General features: G+C 43.3%; 1 protein-coding gene across 1 annotated transcript in view; it reads left to right on the forward strand.

Annotated features, from left to right (window-relative positions):
- PLEK (pleckstrin) overlaps window positions 1–13,643 on the forward strand; it is a 110,083-nt gene extending 96,440 nt beyond the window's left edge. Inside the window, exons 8-9 of the mRNA XM_030196380.1 lie at window positions 5,715–5,784; window positions 12,574–13,643. Of these exons, the coding sequence (XP_030052240.1) occupies window positions 5,715–5,784; window positions 12,574–12,713 (210 nt within the window). The 3' untranslated portion in view covers window positions 12,714–13,643. The remainder of the gene's footprint in view (window positions 1–5,714; window positions 5,785–12,573) is intronic.
- The last annotated feature ends 4,876 nt before the right edge of the window (window positions 13,644–18,519 follow it).

Here is an 18,519-nt window from a genome sequence, read left to right on the forward strand (position 1 = left end):
TTAATCTTGTGAATATCCTTTCGGCATTCTCCTAATAATAGTGTAACAACTAGCATTCACGTGTTTTAAAGAAGACTGACACTTACAGTCTTTGAAGTGTGAGGTGCTGGAATATTCAAAGATTCTGAGGCTTCTAAGCTATACTTTTAGGTAGCTTGATCCTAGTTACAGCTGTGATGGTCCTCAGGACACCTGGTGCTGCAAGAGGTGTGCAGTTTCTTCTTCAGCCTCTGGAGCTGTTCCAGGACCTGATGTAGATGGTAGGAGGCCCTGGTCACCCATATGGAATTACATGTTTATGTCTATGAAGGGCAACCAGGAACTACATGTTTATGTTTACGTTTCAAGTTTAATTTTATGTAATACATTACTCAATGGGAGGACCTTATTAGCAGTTTACAAGCCTCAACACAACTGAACCAAGCTTCATTACTCTTTTGTCATAAGAGTGGGCACACACCACCAGCAGAGATAGTCTATGCACAGACGGGGAGAGGGACCTTGAAGTGATGGTGTCTAAGGACCTTAAAGCAAAAAAACAGTGTGACAAAGCAGTGGCCGTAGCCAGAAGGATGCTAGGTTGCATTGAGAGAGGAGTAACCAATAGAAGAAAGGAGGTGTTGATGCCCTTGTGCAAGTCATTGGTGAGGCCCCACCTGGAGTATTGTGTTCAGTTTTGGAGGCCATATCTTGCTAAGGATGTAAAAAGACTAGAAGCGGTCCAGAGGAAGGTGACAAAAATGATAAGGGGCCTGTGCCATAAGACATATGAGAAGAGACTGGAAGACCTGAATATATATAGCCTAGAGGAAAGAAGGGACAGGGGAGATATGATACAGACATTTAAATAAAAGGTATTAATATAGAAACAAATCTCTTCCAGAGAAGGAGAAATACTAAAACTAGAGAACATGAGCTGAAGTTGCAGGGTGGTAGACTTAGGAGTGATATCAGGAAATTCTTTTTTACAGAGAAGTTGGTCGATGCCTAGAATGCCCTACCAAGTTTTTTTAAACCCTTAAATGGCAGCAGGGGGTGGTTGTGTGAGTGACACTTGGACGGCTACTCTAGCTGTGAAGAACTAAGGCCAGTGCCAGGCAGACTTTATAAGTCTGTGTCTGTATATGGCAATCCAGTTTAGGATAGGCTGGAAAGGGCTTCAATGACAAATTCAGTAGCTGGAACCGAGGACAGTGCTGGACAGACTTTTATGGTCTTGGTCTCGCAATTGACAAGACAGATTTGGTTAGGCTGGAGTGAGCTTTGATGGCAACTCCAGTTGGTGGAACATAAGGATAGAGCCGGGCGGACTTCTACAGTCTATGTCCCAGAAACACCAAAAAGAAAGACTCGTGATAAAGAATATAATATCACATTCATTGTTGATTTAATCATGAATTCATAATGAGTGTGACTGTTGGGCAGACTAGATGGACCGTTCAGGTCTTTTATCTGCTGTCATTTACTATGTTACTATGTTACACCTAATGTTATTGAAGAAGAAAGACTTGACTTGGGCAAGTTTCAGCTACAACCTGCATCAGGGGTCTAAAAAACCCCATATACCTAAATATAAATAATTAATTAAAACATCATAAAATACATATTAATTACATACAAAACATACATAGAAAATAAAATAGAATGAAAAAGTAAAAATACATAACACATCAGATTACTGTCATGTCCCCTACCTCAATGCAAGCAGCGTCCTCGGGCTGCACAGGGTCCCGTCGACACGCACACTTGACTGGTACAGCCCTCAGACGTGTGTGTAGTTCTTCTCTGGCTGCAGGCTCCTTGATTGCTTTGCTTCCATGCACCTGGCTCTGCTCTCTCTCTCTCTCTCTCTCTCTCTGCCTGGCTTCCAGGCTCCTTGATTGCTTTGCTTCCACCCATCTGTGTCTGCTCTTCCTCTGCCTGGCTTCCCTTGCTTCTCTCCTATTAGTCTTCCGGTTCCTCCTTCCCCTGCTCTTGTCCTATGGCTGTGCCCCTTCTCCCTGCTGATGTCAGACGCCAGCACTTTATCAGCTGAGCTCTCCCTAGACTCCTTGCTTCGGCTTCTACTTTGGTTGGTGTTACTTGCTCAGTAGTGCTTCTCCACTACTTTGTTCTTTGTTGCTGACTCTGCCTGTACCTGGATTACTCTTGTGTCTGCTGCCTTCCTATTGACCTTGCCTGTACGCTGTACCTGGATTACTTTCATTTCTGCTGCCTGCCTACTGACCTTGCCTGTACCTGGATTACTCTCATGTCTGCTGCCTTCCTACTGACCTTGCCTGTACCTGGATTACTCTTGTGTCTGCTGCCTGCCTACTGACCTTGCCTGTACCTGGATTACTCTTGTGTCTGCTGCCTGCCTACTGACTCTGCCTGTACCTGGATTACTCTTGTGTCTGCTGCCTGCCTCCTGACCTTGCCTGTACCTGGATTACTCTCTTGACCTGCTGCCTGCCTACTGTCTCTGTATGTACCTGGATCACTCTCTTGCCTGCTGCCTGTCTGGCTGTCACATTCATCACCCCGCTTCCTGCTCCATCTCGTAAGCCCTGCAGGCCGCCCGCACCTAGGGGCTCAACCTCTGGGGAACAGCAGTCAGCGCAAGTGAAACCCGGGGTTGTCCGGCCGCCAAGCAGAACCTGGTCCAAGTACCGGGCTCGGCAGCGCTCTACTTGGTACAAGAACTCATAGGTCTGACAGTTGCAGAACCTTGGAAAACATTAGTGATGATCAAATGACAATAGGAGTTGCCTATAGAATAAAAACTTTCTTCCCTGTTTACTAAGCCACACAGCTGTGTCTGCATTGTCGTGCAGCTTAGTAAACAGGGGGAATGTTTTTTACAATTTCAGCAATATTGATTATCAAAATAAAAATACATATATGTGCTCTGGTAATAAAAAGTATTACCTCTTCACTCTCAAAAAACCACAAAATTATATCATAAAAACACACTTATCTAAAAACTCTAGTCATGCAAAAATAGCTAATAGAACGACTTTTGAAAAAAAAATTATAAACTACAGGAATCCGTTGCCTTCTAAAATACATTATTTATTTATTTAATAGGACTTATTTACTGCCTTTTTGAAGGAATTCTCTTGAGGCAGTATACACCAAGAATAAGTCAAACATAAGCAACAGACAATTACGGCAGTAAAAATATTCAAACAACAATACAAAGTATGGAATAGTATGCTGCATTACAGTGTCCACACAATATGTAATAAAACATTTTCATAGACAGCCTAGAGCAGTGATGGCGAACCTTTTAGAGACCGAGTGCCCAAACAGCAACCCAAAACTGAATTATTTATCGCAAAGTGCCGGTACTCATTATGGGTGGGGTCACCACATATGACTCCACCCCTATGATAGCCACAACCCTTACACCAGCCATGGCGCATATAAACAGACATCATTGAAAATATTATACTAGTGTAGGAGAAAAAAATAACATGATTTTCTTCCATTATAAATCATTTCTGTAAGCTGTTACAGCTCCAGTATGCCCAGTGCAAAATAAGACAGCAGATGTAAATTCTCCAATTCGACATATTCCAAACACTAAAATGAAAATAAAATGATTTTTCCTACCTTTGTTGTCTGGTGATTTTGTTTTTCTATCCATATTGGTTCTAGTCGCTGATTCTGCTGCTCTCTATCTGTTCTCTTAACTCCGTTTCCAGGGCTTCCTTTCCATTGATTTCTTTACTTTCCTCCTTTCTTCTTCATTTCATGCCCTCCGTCCATGTCCAGCAACCATCCTCTCCCCTCCAGCCACAAATGTCCAGCAACCCTCCTCTCCCCCCTGCCCTACCTCCCAGCACCCGGCAGCACCCAGAACCAGGCCTCCCTCCCACCCAGCACCCACTATCAGGCTTCCCTCCCACCCAGCACCCACCATCAGGTCTCCCTCCCACCCAGCACGCACCATCAGGCCTCCCTCCCACCCAGCACCCACCATCAGGCCTCCCTCCCACCCAGCAGCACACAGACAGCATCAGGCCGGCCTCCCGCCCTCCCTCCAACCCAACGAGCATCAGGCCGTCCGCCCATCCATCCTCCCTCCCTCCCTCCCAGCCTGTGCTTCGCTCGACGCGCCTTCGGCCTTCCCTGTCTCTCAAGCTCTGGTCCCGCGGGACCAGAGCTTGAGAGACAGGGAAGGCCGAAGGCGCTTCGCTGCCAATGCACGCCGCCTTAACCCCGACTGAGGAGGTACGCTTTTTAAATTTTAGGAGGAGGGGGTTCCTGGTGCTGGGAGGGAGGGAAGGAGGGAGGGAGGACGGGCATGCGGGCTGTTGCTCGTTGGGTTGGAGGGAGGGTGGGAGGAAGGCCAAACTAGGAGGGAGAGTGGGCGGACCAGCGATGGCGACGGCGTGCGTGCCAAGGGAGAGGGCTCTGCGTGCCCTCTCTGGCACGCGTGCCATAGGTTCGCCATCACTGGCCTAGAGTATAAGCAAAAATGGAACATATAGATAGATAAGATGGAGTAACAGAATTTAGAAAATAAGAGGATTAATTTAAAGAAAGTTGCAAATGAGGTCAGAAAGGTGTTTGAACATTATCTTAGGTTGAGAGGACCTTAGGAGCAGGTAAACATGTCCTGCTATAGTGTGTGCAGCCAGTGTAATTTATTTCTTCCATGAAAGGCCGGGTTGAAGAATCAAGCTTTCACCTGCTTCCTGAAATACAGATAGTCTTGTGTTAAGCAAAGGCTTTCAAGGGAGTGCATTCCAGAGTATGGGGGCTATTCCGGAGAAGGCTCGCTTGCGGGTATCACATCATGTGATGTCCTTTGGATAGGGTGTAGTTGGGACTGGGAAGACCTTAGTGAACTTGGAGGTGTGTAGAGGGAGATCCTGTTTTTCAAGTGCTCTGGGCCATTTCCTTTAAGGGCCTTAAAGGTCAAACAGAGTTTTAATTTGGTCCTGTATTATACTGGTAGCCAGTGAAAATTTTACAAAAACGGTGTGATGTGGTCATGTCGCTTATAGCCTTCTACTAGTCTAGCTGCAGCATTCTGAATGAATTGGAGCTGGTGCAGACCCTTTGTAGTCAGACCAGTGTAGAGTGCATTACAGTAAACCAGTCTTGATGTTATCATGGCATGTACAACTGAGACAAGGCTTGCCTTCTCAATGTAAGGAAACAGGCAGCATAGTTGTTGCAAGTGATAGAAGCTGCTTTTGAAGATTGCTTGGATTAGGGGGGATCAGAGTACTTGTTGAATCGAGCTGCATTCCAGGGTTCCTGACTTGTGATTTGAGGGGAAGTTCATATTTCCCAAAAGAGATTTTGATGTCAGGATGTTCCCACTTCTGTTAGGGACCAATAGATGCTCAGTTTTACTTGAATTCAGGCAAAGGTTGTTGCTTTTAGCCCATTCTTGAATATCACATATAAACATAAACTGACCATAAAAATGATAAACTACCAATATCATCTCTGTCAATATATGTCTTAACATCCACTATTTAACTAATCTTCCTCAATCACACTAAACAAATTTACACATGCCTCAGTGAAGCCTCGCAGCATTTTAAGAAATGCCTCTCATTTGGATGTCAAAATGTTGGTTTTCAGACGTCCAAAACACAAATAGAGTTTCAAAATAAGCACATTTTTCAATAAATTTAGACCAGTCATACTGTTGAAATAGATGTTCTGGACTTTTGACCAATCAGTATTATCTTTATTTGGGCCTCCTACAGGGAGAGGATCCACTTGGTGCCATTCATTTGCGAGGCTGTGTGGTGACTGCTATAGAAGATACACCAGATGGTAAGTGAAAACTTTGCAAACATGATTATGGCATTTTCTGTACCAAAAGGCTTGTGTTACTCTGTTTGTGTTAACATTTGATATACATGGTGCCAAAAAAAGAAGATCAATACAGAAGAAGGGACATTTTCTAGCCATCTGCATGCTCGGATAGCCAGGTAACTAAGCCACAGTAAGCTCCTGAACCAGTAGACCTCTCTGGAGAATTCAGATTGTATGTGTCAGTTTGTATTTACCTAGCAAAAGCCACCAGGTATTTCCAATACTCTTACAAGAACAGCAGAGACAGTCCATGTGCCCCATGGCTAATGGCTTTCAGTTAATACAAAGTCAGTCAAAAATGCTCATAGAGGAGAACACACAAAAAGGAGGAAAGGAAGAAACCGAACAGGGAAAGATGATTAAGGGGGAGGAGACATAGGAGAGAGATGCAAGATTTGGAAAAAGCTGGAGACAGGGAAGTTGAGGAAGATACAGAGATCGGCTAGGAGAAGATAAATTGACTGGAGGAAATGTGGAAATAGATTGGGAAGAAGACACAAAATTCAGGAAGGAAAAAGGGCATGTAGAGGTTAGAAAGAAAGAGACAAACTTAAAAAAAAGAACTTGATGAAGAAGAGAAAGTAGACCAAAGAGGATGGCACAAAAAGAGGAAGAACAACTAACCAGACTCAAATAAGAGTATTAAGAATGAAATGGATAATGAAACAGTAAAACAGTGTTAGGAAAATGAGAAGAAGGAAGACAGAATGCAAAAGAGATGTAAAGAACAGAGTCAATGTAAAACCTAAAGTCAGCAACACAAAGTCAGAAATCTTATTTGGATTACTGAAAGAACGTGTGTTATTGTTCATTTGTAAATGTTTTGTGGATTTTTGTGGTACATTCTAGATCACATACCTGACTTAAGAGTTTATTTATAGAGGAAAGTTATCCAGGTTGTTAACTGCTTGCTTGCTTGCTTCAAATGAAGATATTTGGAATTCACCAGCTAAAATCCAGAATGATAAAATGGAACAAGTAAAGAAGAGAATGATACAAGGGAAGAAATAAAGACAGGATGGAGGAAGTGTATAAGAGAGGGAAGAGAATGGAAGACACAGAGAGAGAGATGAAAGGAGGATAAATATCAAAACCACCACACTAGTGGGTAACTGATAGGGATGTGAGGCCCAAATTTTTTGTTTTGTATAGTTTCCTGTGTTGCTTACAGGAATTTTCACTTTGTTCAAGTCAGGGGCAAGTCAGCAGCCCAATTTTAGGGGGGTCCCAGGGGTGGACTGGAAGAGCCACGCATTTCCTCTCTGCTCTCCCCTTCCCCCTAATGTAAGAAATCTTACCTTTGCTAACAGGGATGCCCAAGCCCCGCCATCCGAAGAGATCTGCTGCCCGAAACTGCCCCCACCCCTCAGTGCAGCCTCAACAGTGGTGAAGTCAATGGTGTGATTTCCAGCCACCAACACCAGCACTCATTGCACATGCTCAGTTTGTGCATAAACTGAGCATTCACAAGGAGTACAAGCATCAGTGACTGGAAAGCACTCTACCAACTTCTTCACTGCTCAGGCTGCACTGCTTGGGAGAGGGTTTCAGCAATGGATCTCTTCAACTGGTGCGGCTTGGGCATCCTTGCCAGCCATTCAAGGGTGCTGCAGTTTCCATCTCAACTAATTCACAAAAAGTTACCATAAATGGTGAGATGACCATTGGAGGGATTAAAGCATGACTTCCCCTTACTCTACCAGTGGTCACAGACCCTCCCCCCCCCAAGATGTGAAATAAACAGTACATACCAGCCTCTATGACAGTGTCAGATGTTATGGCCAATCCTGTTAGAGTAGCAGCAGGTACTTGCAGTAGCCTGATCGGTGCAGTGCACTGTAGAGAAGGGGACCTAGGCCCATAATCCACTCTAACTGTGGAAAGTGTGAGCCCTCCAAACCCCACCAAAAACCTACAGTACTCACATATAGGTGACACCTTTAGCCATAAGGGCTATTGTAGTGGTGTACTGATGGGTTATGGAGGGCTCCCCATATAATATAAGGGGGTAGTGGTGAGATGTGTACCTGGGACCTTTTATGTGAAGTCCACTGCAGAGCCCCCCTGAGGTGCCCCACTGTTCTGATGGAATGTCTATGTAGCCAGTCTACTAAGAATGCTGGCCTGCCCATACACCCCAATGGCTTGTTTTTGGGTATTTTTCTTTTCAACGTTTCTTTTTCGAAAATGGTCACAAAAGAAACACACTGAGCACAAAACGTTTACAAAAATCTATGAAATGGCCATTTTCAAAACAAAAAGATAGGCGTTTTTCTAGTTCAAAAAATGCTTTGTTCTCCTCTTGATTTTTGGATATTTTCAATCAAATTGGATTTAGACGTCATATCGAAAATGCCCCTTACTATCTTTTGGAAGAATGTACACTAATTACAAAGAGCAAATAATCCAAAATTTCAGGGTGTTTTCCTGTCATTTTGATTTGTAAAAATGACACAAAATGACATGTCATTTCAAACGAATGCACATCCCTAGTAACTGAATCCTCAAAAGCTTCTAGAATGATTTTTTCAATATATACTGACTTTGGAGCCCTTTTTTCCCAAACCATGTTAAAAAGTGGCCTGCGGTATCCACACGCTAAGGCCACTTTTAGCATGGTGGTAAAATGGTCCCATTTTCCATTTTTTCTATTAATGGCCACATGCTAATTTCCCCATTAGTGTGTGAGCCCTTACTGCCACCCATTTTGTTGGAGGTAAGGACTCACATACTAACCACATGCTAATTGGTTAGTGTGCAGCAATGCAGCTATGCTAACTGATTAGTGCAGAACATGCCTACTCTCCGTCCCAGATACGCCCCTAGTGCTAAAAATGAAAATCTATTTTTTAGCACATGAGTAGCACACACCGATCAAAAAACTACCATGGGACACCTTAGCGCGCCCCACAGCAGTGCTTTTTAACCTGTGGTAAGAACACATTAGTGCTTACCACTGCTTAGTAAAAGGATCCCTTTATTTTTCGCCCTGGTAAGTTTGCTTCAGTTATAACTTTTTACTGCTCCTTGATTTAACTCAGCAGTCACCAACCTGCTATATCTCAGTAATGCAGGTTGCTGACTTCTGTGGTAAATGAATAATGGTGCTTGCAAGCCACCTGTTAAAGGGGCAACCCCTGAAGGACACTGTAGCTAGAGTGCCTCACCTTCAAGACAATAATCCCTTCTAACACCCCCCCCCTAAATTAAGGCCCTCTTCCATAGTGCACCCCAACCAAACTGCTTCCAAACCAAAGGGCCACCTCTAGCAGCCACCCCCACCTTGAGGTTTTCCCCTATCCCTCCCACAGCCCCTCCCCCCCATTGGCCTTCTCCCCAGGCATTCCTCTCAGATATTCTCTGATGTCTAGTGGCCAGGCCCTTTTACAGAAACAAGACTACAGCTAGGATGATGGTGCTGGCAAGTGCAGGAGCAACTGTGGATTGCTCCTGCCCAGATCACTAATCACTATGGAATATCTAAGGTGCACCATTGGAGGGCCTTTGGAAGGGTTGGGAAGCCTTGGGGCAGGCTCAGCTGGAGGAGGGGAAACCTCTAGGTGTAGGTGGCTGCTACGGGTGCCATTCAGGTTAAGGGATTTGGTTGGAGGAGGTTTCTAGAGGGGATTATAATCTTGGTGGAGGGTGCTCTGGCCATTGTAATTTCTTCTGGGTGGTGGCCCCTTTAACCTTTGGTCTGGGAGCATTGGGCTGCAACTCCCTGGCAGTAAAATGATCCCAGTTTTTAGCTGGAATTATTTTACTAACTATAACATGGCTTACGGTGTGCACCTAGTGCTCACTGCAAGCTGTATTTTAGTATTTACATATTAATGAGCTGTTTTACACGCATTTGCTTTGTTTAGACGGGTCACTGGCAGAGGCAGTGATTCACTTACACAGCCTATGGCTGACCTGCTACATTCTACCCCTATGGAAACAGGATGTCATATCAGAGAGGGTTGTCTGCCGCTGCTGGTGACCCCTCTAAACAAAAACACCTGTTAAAGTAGACCTGGGGAGGGAGAGAAATGTTGGGCTGGGAGCAGAAGGGAAAGATGCCAGACCATGGAGGCTCCCTGTAGTAGTGGGGCCCAGGGCAGTTGCCCTGTTTGCCCGCCCCCTCCAACGTCAGCTCTGATAAGGGTGCACTGCTGCTGGGTGGGCCTGAGCCTAAAGTGGGTGGGCCCCTGCCATCTGGTTCCACCTGTGGCTACACATCAGATAAAAATACCTCACTCCTCCTGCTGGCCAGAGATAGCAAAGTGCAGATAGAGTAAAGAGAAATGGACCTGGGATTAGGAGGAGCAAGGATACCTGAGCACCTGGAATGGGATGACGTGAGAAGAGAGAGAAATAAGAATAGCTCAAGCTGGAGGTGGAGGTCAGGGATAGTGGAGACAATCATAAGCGAGGTAGAATGAGGAGAGAGAAGCAAGGACACTTTGGATAAACTGGTGAGGAGGAAGAGGATGGAGAATGGAACCATGATGGAGAGAGCAAGAATATGGTAGGGGTAGAGAAGTGATAAAGTTGACCCAGGATCAAACAGAGAAGGGAAAAAGAGAATCAAAGGATGAGAGGAGAAAGGATAGGAACAGGGACCAAACTTACGGTGAAAAAGGAAAGTAGGATTGAAACTGACTGAGGGACCTAGAAGAGAGAGAAAACAACAGGCTATCCAGCTTATAATTGAAAAAGAAAAACGCCTATATTGCGACCCAAATCGGGAGATAGACGTTTATCTCACAAAAACGAATAAATCGGTATAATGGAAAGGCGATTTTGGACGTTTTCAACTGCACTCCATCGCGGAAGCGTACAAAGTTGACGGGGGCGTGTCGGAGGCGTGGCGAAGGTGGAACTGGGGCGTGGTTATCGGCCAAGGAGAGATGGGCGCCTTTCGCCGATAATGGAAAAAAACTATTCGTTTGTAGCTAGAATTTAGGGCACTTTTCCTGGACCCTGTTTTTTCACGAATAAGGCCCCAAAAAGTGCCCTAAATGACCAGATTACCCCCAGAGGGAATCGGGCATGACCTCCCCTCACTCCCCCAGTGGTCACTAACCCCCTCCCACCACAAAAAATGATGTTTCACAACTTTTTATTTTCACCCTCAAATGTCATACCCACCTCCCTGGCAGCAGTATGCAGGTCCCTGGAGCAGTTGTTAGGGGGTGCAGTGGACTTCAGGCAGGTGGACCCAGGCCCTTCCCCCCCCTACCTGTTACAATTGTGCTGCTTAATGCTTAGTCGTCCAACCCCCCCCAAACCCACTGTACCCAATGTAGGTGCCCCCCTTCACCCCTTAGGCCTATAGTAATGGTGTAGACTTGTGGGCAGTGGGTTTTGAGGGGGATTTGGGGGGCTCAACACACAAGGGAAGGGTGCTATGCACCTGGGAGCTCTTTTACCTTTTTTTTTTTTTTTTTTTGTAAAAGTGCCTCCTAGGGTGCCCGGTTGGTGTCCTGGCATGTGAGGGGGACCAGTGCACTACGAATCCTGGCCCCTCCCATGAACAAATGCCTTGGATTTATTCGTTTTTGAGCTGGGCGCTTTCATTTTCCATTATCGCTGAAAGACAAAAACGCCCAGCTCACAAATTGTCGAATAAAACATGGACGTCTATCTTTTGCGAAAATACGGTTCGGTCCACCCCTTCACGGACCCGTTCTTGGAGATAAACGCCCATGGAGATAGACGTTTTCGTTCGATTATGCCCCTCCACATGTACTCTAAAGTGAATGAATATTGATGCTATGGGCTAGATTCTATATATGGCACCAATCGGCACCGAAAAAAAGCACTATTCTGTCAGCCATGCTTAAAGTTAGGTACATTTTATAAAATAGCGCTTACGCCCAGGAGTCACATCTAAATTTAGGCATGGCCATTTGCACCAACTGAAATGAGGTACAAATGTATGCACTTTAATTAGCTGTGCATCCCCGTTATTCTATAACAATGTGCGTAAATTTTAGGAACACCCTTGTTACGCTCATGACCCGCCCATTTCCACACCCCCTTTTTCAGATTGCACGTAACGTTTAAGCGTGGATCCTGTGCCTAAATTTACATATTTAAATGCCAATTAAATCTAATCAGTGCCAATAATCAGGGCCGCCGAGAGGGGGGGAAAGGGGGGAGAAAATTCCCGGGGCCCGGGCCTCCAAGGGGGCCCGGCGCCATAGTCCCACCCGTCACTGGGCCCCTTCCACCCGAACCCCCGCCAGCAGAAGTGCTGTCTTCTGTTCTGACTCCGGCGTGCGCGGCCCACACAAATGCGCTCCTTTCAGCTGATCTTTGCTGTACTCTGCAGGGCTTCTGTGTGTCTGTGCGTCTGACTTGCAGGACGTCAGACACACAGAAGCCATGCAGAGTACAGCGAAGATCAGCTGAGAGGGTCTGTAATTAGCTCATTATTCAGTTAAATTGTGCACATAATTTTTAGCATCTCTTATAGGATTAGGAAGTATATGGATAGCCAGCAGTGGTCACTGTACTACACTTATATTCAGTTCTGCTGCCAATCTGTGCAGTGATGCCGAAAATATGCATTTTATTAAACACCCCAACCCATAAGTTGACTGCCAACCACAGGTATTCTAAATCACAATATACTGTATTCTTGCTGGGAGTCTGCCAGTCTGGATTTGCAGCTTGTAGATTTTGAAAGAAACAAAGTATAGATGGATGGCAGAGAAAAACTTAAAAACATCCTCATTTTCTTTTATTTATTTTTTTCAGCCAGAAAATCTGAAGTTGGAGGCAACCTGTTTGAAATTATTACAGCAAATGAAATTCACTATTACCTTCAGGCTGCTGCAGCAGCTGAGCGGACAGAGTGGATCAAAGCAATTCAAGTTGTTTCTAAGACCGGGAAATAGAAACTAAATTACTTCAGCTTACCATTTCTCCCTCTATCAGATCATGCCTGTCTGTATGTAGGAGTTATTTCCGGGTCCGATATTCAACTGTCAGCAGTCAGTATTTTGCTGACTGCTGCCGGCGCTATCCGTGGAAATTGAATGTCGGCGCCATGTCTGAGCTCCCTTGGCTGGTTAAGTGCTGAATATTGGCACTTCACCGGCGGCCAAGTGATAAACACCCCCCAAAATAGCCAGACATTTTCAGCAGTATTATCTGGTTAAATGCCACTGAATATGACCCATTAGCCCCAAACAAGTGATTTAACCGGCTAGGAGCCATTTCTGGCTAGTTAAATCGCTTTTTTTTTTTTTTTTAATCAACCCCCTTCTTTTTCTGCACTGGAGAGAACTAATGAATAAAACATGACTTTGCTGTTTTCACTTAGCAGCTATTGTCTGAGCCTGTTATTCTTGCATAAGCAATGAGTGTTACACGCTGTACATCTCGTCTGTACATAAAGAAACAGAAAAAGGAACCTTAAAATTAAGGCTTCTGGTTTTAGGTGTTCATAAACTGAAAAGGAACGGGCCCTCCTTTACTACATGCATTAATGCACATTAACACATATTAATGTGAGTTAACTGTATTCTTAGTAAAATAAGGCCTCACTGAGAATAATGGAGCCTCCGTTATTTAAAGTGCTTTAAATTGCAATAGTGCTTTAACACCCATCAACTGCTTAAAACTTATCGGTAAACGAGGGTATAGGTGTTTAGTTTCTCACTAATTGGAGATTCTTTGAAAACTTGCAGGGCAGTTCTTTGAATGGGTACCTAGAAGTGCACATCACTTGCAGGTGTTCTTGGTGCCAATAATCAGCTGTGACGTGTATATGCACTAATGTCAAAACACACAAGAGTGGAAGAACGCCAGATCCAAAAAGACCAGTCTGGCATTCTTCCACTCTTGTGTGTTTTGATGTTCTTGTTTTGTTTGTGGAAGTATTGGACCTCCTTCTTTTTCTGGTTTCCGTGTACATGCACTAGGCACTAGTCTATAAGGTAGCACCTAAGTGATTAACGGGTTCTTTTAGTAAGCTGCGATAAAATGTGGCCTTAGTGTGCCCTTATCAGATCTTTCCCATGTGTTAAGGCTATTTTTCCAATTCCCATTTTTTGCATTAATGGCCTTGCACTAATTTATTATTGTTGTTTATTTATTTAGACTTTGCTCACACCTTTTTCAGTAGTAGCTCAAGTTGTGTTACATTCAGGTAATGTTCAAAACTAATGTTCAAAACTTATACTAAGACTCTATTTGAGGAAAAAAAACCTAAATGTTTATAGTAAATCAATAAGGTGAAAAAAACGATTATATTTTCAAATCTCTTGTGTATTCATTTTCATTCAATATTATGTTCCAATACTCTTGAACATTCTAACTAATTGGAGGAAAAAGACCTCAAAAGTCACGGCTTGGCAGCGAGTATGTCTTTAGTGCCAGCACATACTGGTCTCCAATCTTATCACTGGTCTAAAAAACCTCCAAAAGGTGAATTTTGTATTAATTTATTTTGTATAAATATGTATTTTTTTCAAATAGCTTGAACTTGTTTTCAAAAAAGTCAAGTACTGATATGTTTCTTGTTCAATTCTTCATGAATTATTGAATTATTGCAACATTAAGCAAAGAGACATGAGATAGATTTTCATGTACTGCCTCCGTGGCCCATAAATAATCACTTATATTCATTGTGGATGCCTTGAAAACCCAAGACTGTTGGGAATCACTGCAGTAAACAATGATATCCTGGGAATTTTTATCAGGCAGTATCATCTGATAGCCTTAACATATTAAGAACTCTCCTACTTATGTGCCTCTGCCACACTGAATATTATTCCATATTTAAACTTCTTTTCACTTCTATTTTTTCTTGGACTTTTGGCTAAGATCCAGCTGTACATAATATCGTCTAGCCTGTGTGGCTTTCAAGATATCCACAGTAAAATTTACATGCCACTGAGACATGCAAATCTCTCTCATGTATATTCATTGTGGATATCCTGAAAACCTGATTGGCTAAGGGGTACTCCAGGAATAGCTAAAAACTGAGACTGGTCCATTCCTGGCTTGTTTTGTTTGTTTGTTTTTATGTTATTTTGTTTTGTTCTACTGAGACTGAGAACCCGTACATCCTAACCCCATTGAGAAAATGATTCCATCGTGATATAGAGACTGTAAAGGCAACAATAATAGAATATTATTTGCCAAAAAGTGTTTTGATATCTGCCTAAATGTGTTTGATTACTGTATTTTAAGTTTTAAAGCTACTCACAAGGTTTTTGTTTCATTTAAATGAAATAAACCTGCTATGAATACTTGTTTATTTGATTGATTGAATTTGATACACAGCTTCATGCCATAGACATTGCAATTATTTACAATAATCATATAACTATAGAACATTACACCAAAAATATGGGTTTCATAACATTGCACAAAGAACTGTGAATTAATGACTGTAACTCTACTACTAATAATAATTTCTATAGCACTACTAGACATATGCAGTGCTGTACACATTATATACAGGTACTTTCTTTGTCCCTAGGGGGCTCACAATCTAAGCTTTTTGCACCTGGGGCAATGGAGGGTTAAGTGACTTGCCCAAGGTCACAAGGAGCTGCAGTAGGACTTGAACCCAAGTTGCCAGGATCAAAGCCTGCTGCACTAGCCATTAGGCTATTTCTCCACTCCTCTCTTTGAGTGCTTGCCCAATGGTGCACATAAATATTTATTTCCCCCAGCCATCTTTCGGCTTTCACTATTTCTATGCACTCTCACTTCCAGAGTCAGGGACTTCCCTTCAAAGCCCAAGCCATTGCGTAGCCAGAACAATATTCTTGAGGGTGCTATGATGACCATTGGGGGGGAGGGGACTACATGCCCCACTCCTCTGTCTTTTCCTTCTTCTTCCCTCCTGCCCCTCTCAAATTAAATTTACCTTAGCTAGCAGGGATCCCCAAGCCCTGCCAGCAAAAAGAAATCCAGAGCCTGCCAGAGAACTGAGCATGTTCATGGTGGTAGCTAACAACTGCACTTTAGATGATCAGGTTGGGCTCCACACTTCTAAAGCTGGCATGCTTTTTTGTTACATTTGTACCCCGTGCTTTCCCACTCATGGCAGGTTCAATGCAGCTTACATGGGGCAATGGAGGGTTAAGTGACTTGCCCAGAGTCACAAGGAGCTGCCTGGGCCAGGAATTGAACTCAGTTCCTCAGGACCAAAGTCCATCACCCTAACCACTAGGCCACTACTCCACTCCTTGCCAGCTACAGAGGTGTATCCAGCTGCTGGATGGGTCTAAGCCAAAAATGGCCGGGCCCAGGCCTGCCTGTGGCTATGTTTCTGGGTCCAAGGACTATTTTATAGTTTTCTAAACACTCAGGGGCTGATATTCAGACCGTGGGAGGTAGCCGAGCTGCCTCCCATGGTCAGTGCTGAGCCTAGATGTTCAATGCCGGGCCATTTCTGGTGACTGGCATTGAATATCCGGTTTAATTTTGTCCGGTTTCAACTTAACCAGCCAAACCAATGTTCAACACTGGCTGGTTACGTGTAAACTAGCCAAAGATATTCCAGCTATTTACTCAGCCCAATATGGTCACTTAGAATAGCCAGTGATGCACTGAATATTCGGGGATAGCTGGCTATATTGCACGATATAGCAGGTTATCTCCTAGCCATTAACTGGGAATATTCAGTTCTTTACTCCGCTACTCCCTCATACTTACCGTCTCTTGTCACTCCTTATATGCCCTCCTGTACTCTTAGTTCACTGACAGACAATCAGCTTTTTCTCCCTCACCCATCTAAGGTGAGGAATGCTATGGGTGGATGTGTTTGTTCTACACACTGTTTGGTTTATATATGATTTCTGTATCCTGTGTCATCATTCCTCTGTATTTGCTGTCGTTTTATATTTATTAATGTTTATATTTTTATAGTCTGTTTCTATAATAGTTTTTATGTATATGTTTTCTGTATTGTTTAGGAACTCCTAAAACAGGTCTCTGTGGCTGAAACATGATTTGTGTCGTCCATTATACTTTAAATAAAGCTTCTGAAATGAACTCTTTAAGTCTGTTGAGCATCATCTTGGTGTCACCTTCGCTGTGTTTGCCTGCTTCTATTGGCTTTCTCTCCCATTTTAGTTTAAAAGCTGCTCTATCTCCCTTTTTAAATGTTAGTGCCAGCAGCCTGGTTCCATCCCAGTTAAGGTGGAGTCCATCCTTTCAGAAGAGGCTCCCCCTTTCCAAGAATGTTGCCCAGTTCCTAACAAACCTAAATCCCTTATCCCAATTTGCGCATCAGGATTTATACCAGGTTTCAGCTGGCATATGTCCTCGACCCAAAGTTGAGTACCATATATAGCTTTTCAAATTCTGCCCTTATTTTTTTGTTAAAAGCCAGCATCAAAATAAAAATAATTTTCAGTAAGAGCAATGGTAGCAAACGTCACAATGAGTCTATCAGGTATCCATTGATGTGTAGTATGTAAAGCTAGTATCTTCTCAACAACAAGCAATGCTTCAAGCTGAGGGATATTGATATATAAGGATTCAATGTCCATTGTTGCTACAATTAAGTCAGTGAGGTCACCATCAAAACTATCCAACAGCGAGATCATATGAGATGAATCACGAATAAACGACTCAATCTTTGGTGTAAAAGGTTCTAATACAGATCCATTACCTGAAATGATTGGTCTACCAGGAGGATCTGTGGTGGACTTATGTATCTTAAGCAAGACATATATGGTTGGAACCACCAAATGTTCTACTATAAGATAACTTCACTCTTTTGGGGTCAGTTATCCCATTTGGGCAGCACACTCTACCATTTCAGTAATTTCACTCTTTAATTTCTCTGTTGGGTCCCTCTCCAAGGGTTTATAGAAAGAATGGTTAGTGACCTGCCTCAGCACCTCATTCACATATTTGTTCCTAACTAAAACCACAATTCCCCCACCTTTATCTGCTGGCTTAATTACAATTTCAGAATTGTTAGACAAATGGTGGAGGGCTTGATATTTGTCTTTATTTAGAGTGTAGTAGGGACGCTTCAAACTACTTGTTTCTAACTCATCTATATTGTGTAAAACAAGTGTGTTAAATGCGACAATCAAAAGATCGGGTGGTCCAGGAGGAACCCATTTAGATTCATTCTTTACTATAGAAAGATCACATGATGGAGCATCTGTGTTAGGAAAAAAGTGCTTCATTTTCAATTTCCTTAAAAATGTAAAGAGGTCAATTCGAGTTTGGAAGGAGTCAGAAGCAGAGGTTGGCACAAAAGATAATCCTTTCTTAAGTACATTTATTTTAGTGGATGTTAAGGATTCTTTAGATAAATTACACACTGGAATATCCTCTACCACTGACCATGAGGGTAAAAGCCCCTCCCTCGACTGCGCCCTCTGCTCCTGCCTCTCCCCCTTCCTCTGTAATTGTACTTACAGCAAAAAAAAGATCTTGATGACAATGATTCAGGACAACTAAAGTGCTACAGAGGTCAGAGCCAATATTCAATGGAACTGCTCAATCAGGTGTTGCTGAATATAAGTGGCTGAATAGTTCAGTATGGTTTAAGTGGACAGGAGATTCTCTTACTTGCTTAAACCACACTGAATATCTACCCTCAAGATTTTACTAATTTATGAAAACATGAGTACTGTCATATATGCCACTACTCAGAGAGAAGTTGATTCCATTAAGCAGGAGTAAACTTTCCTATGAGTAACATCTACCCTTAGCTCTTTA

The sequence above is a fragment of the Microcaecilia unicolor genome, chromosome 3 (genome assembly GCF_901765095.1).
Source record: "Microcaecilia unicolor chromosome 3, aMicUni1.1, whole genome shotgun sequence".
Classification (NCBI taxonomy): domain Eukaryota; kingdom Metazoa; phylum Chordata; class Amphibia; order Gymnophiona; family Siphonopidae; genus Microcaecilia; species Microcaecilia unicolor.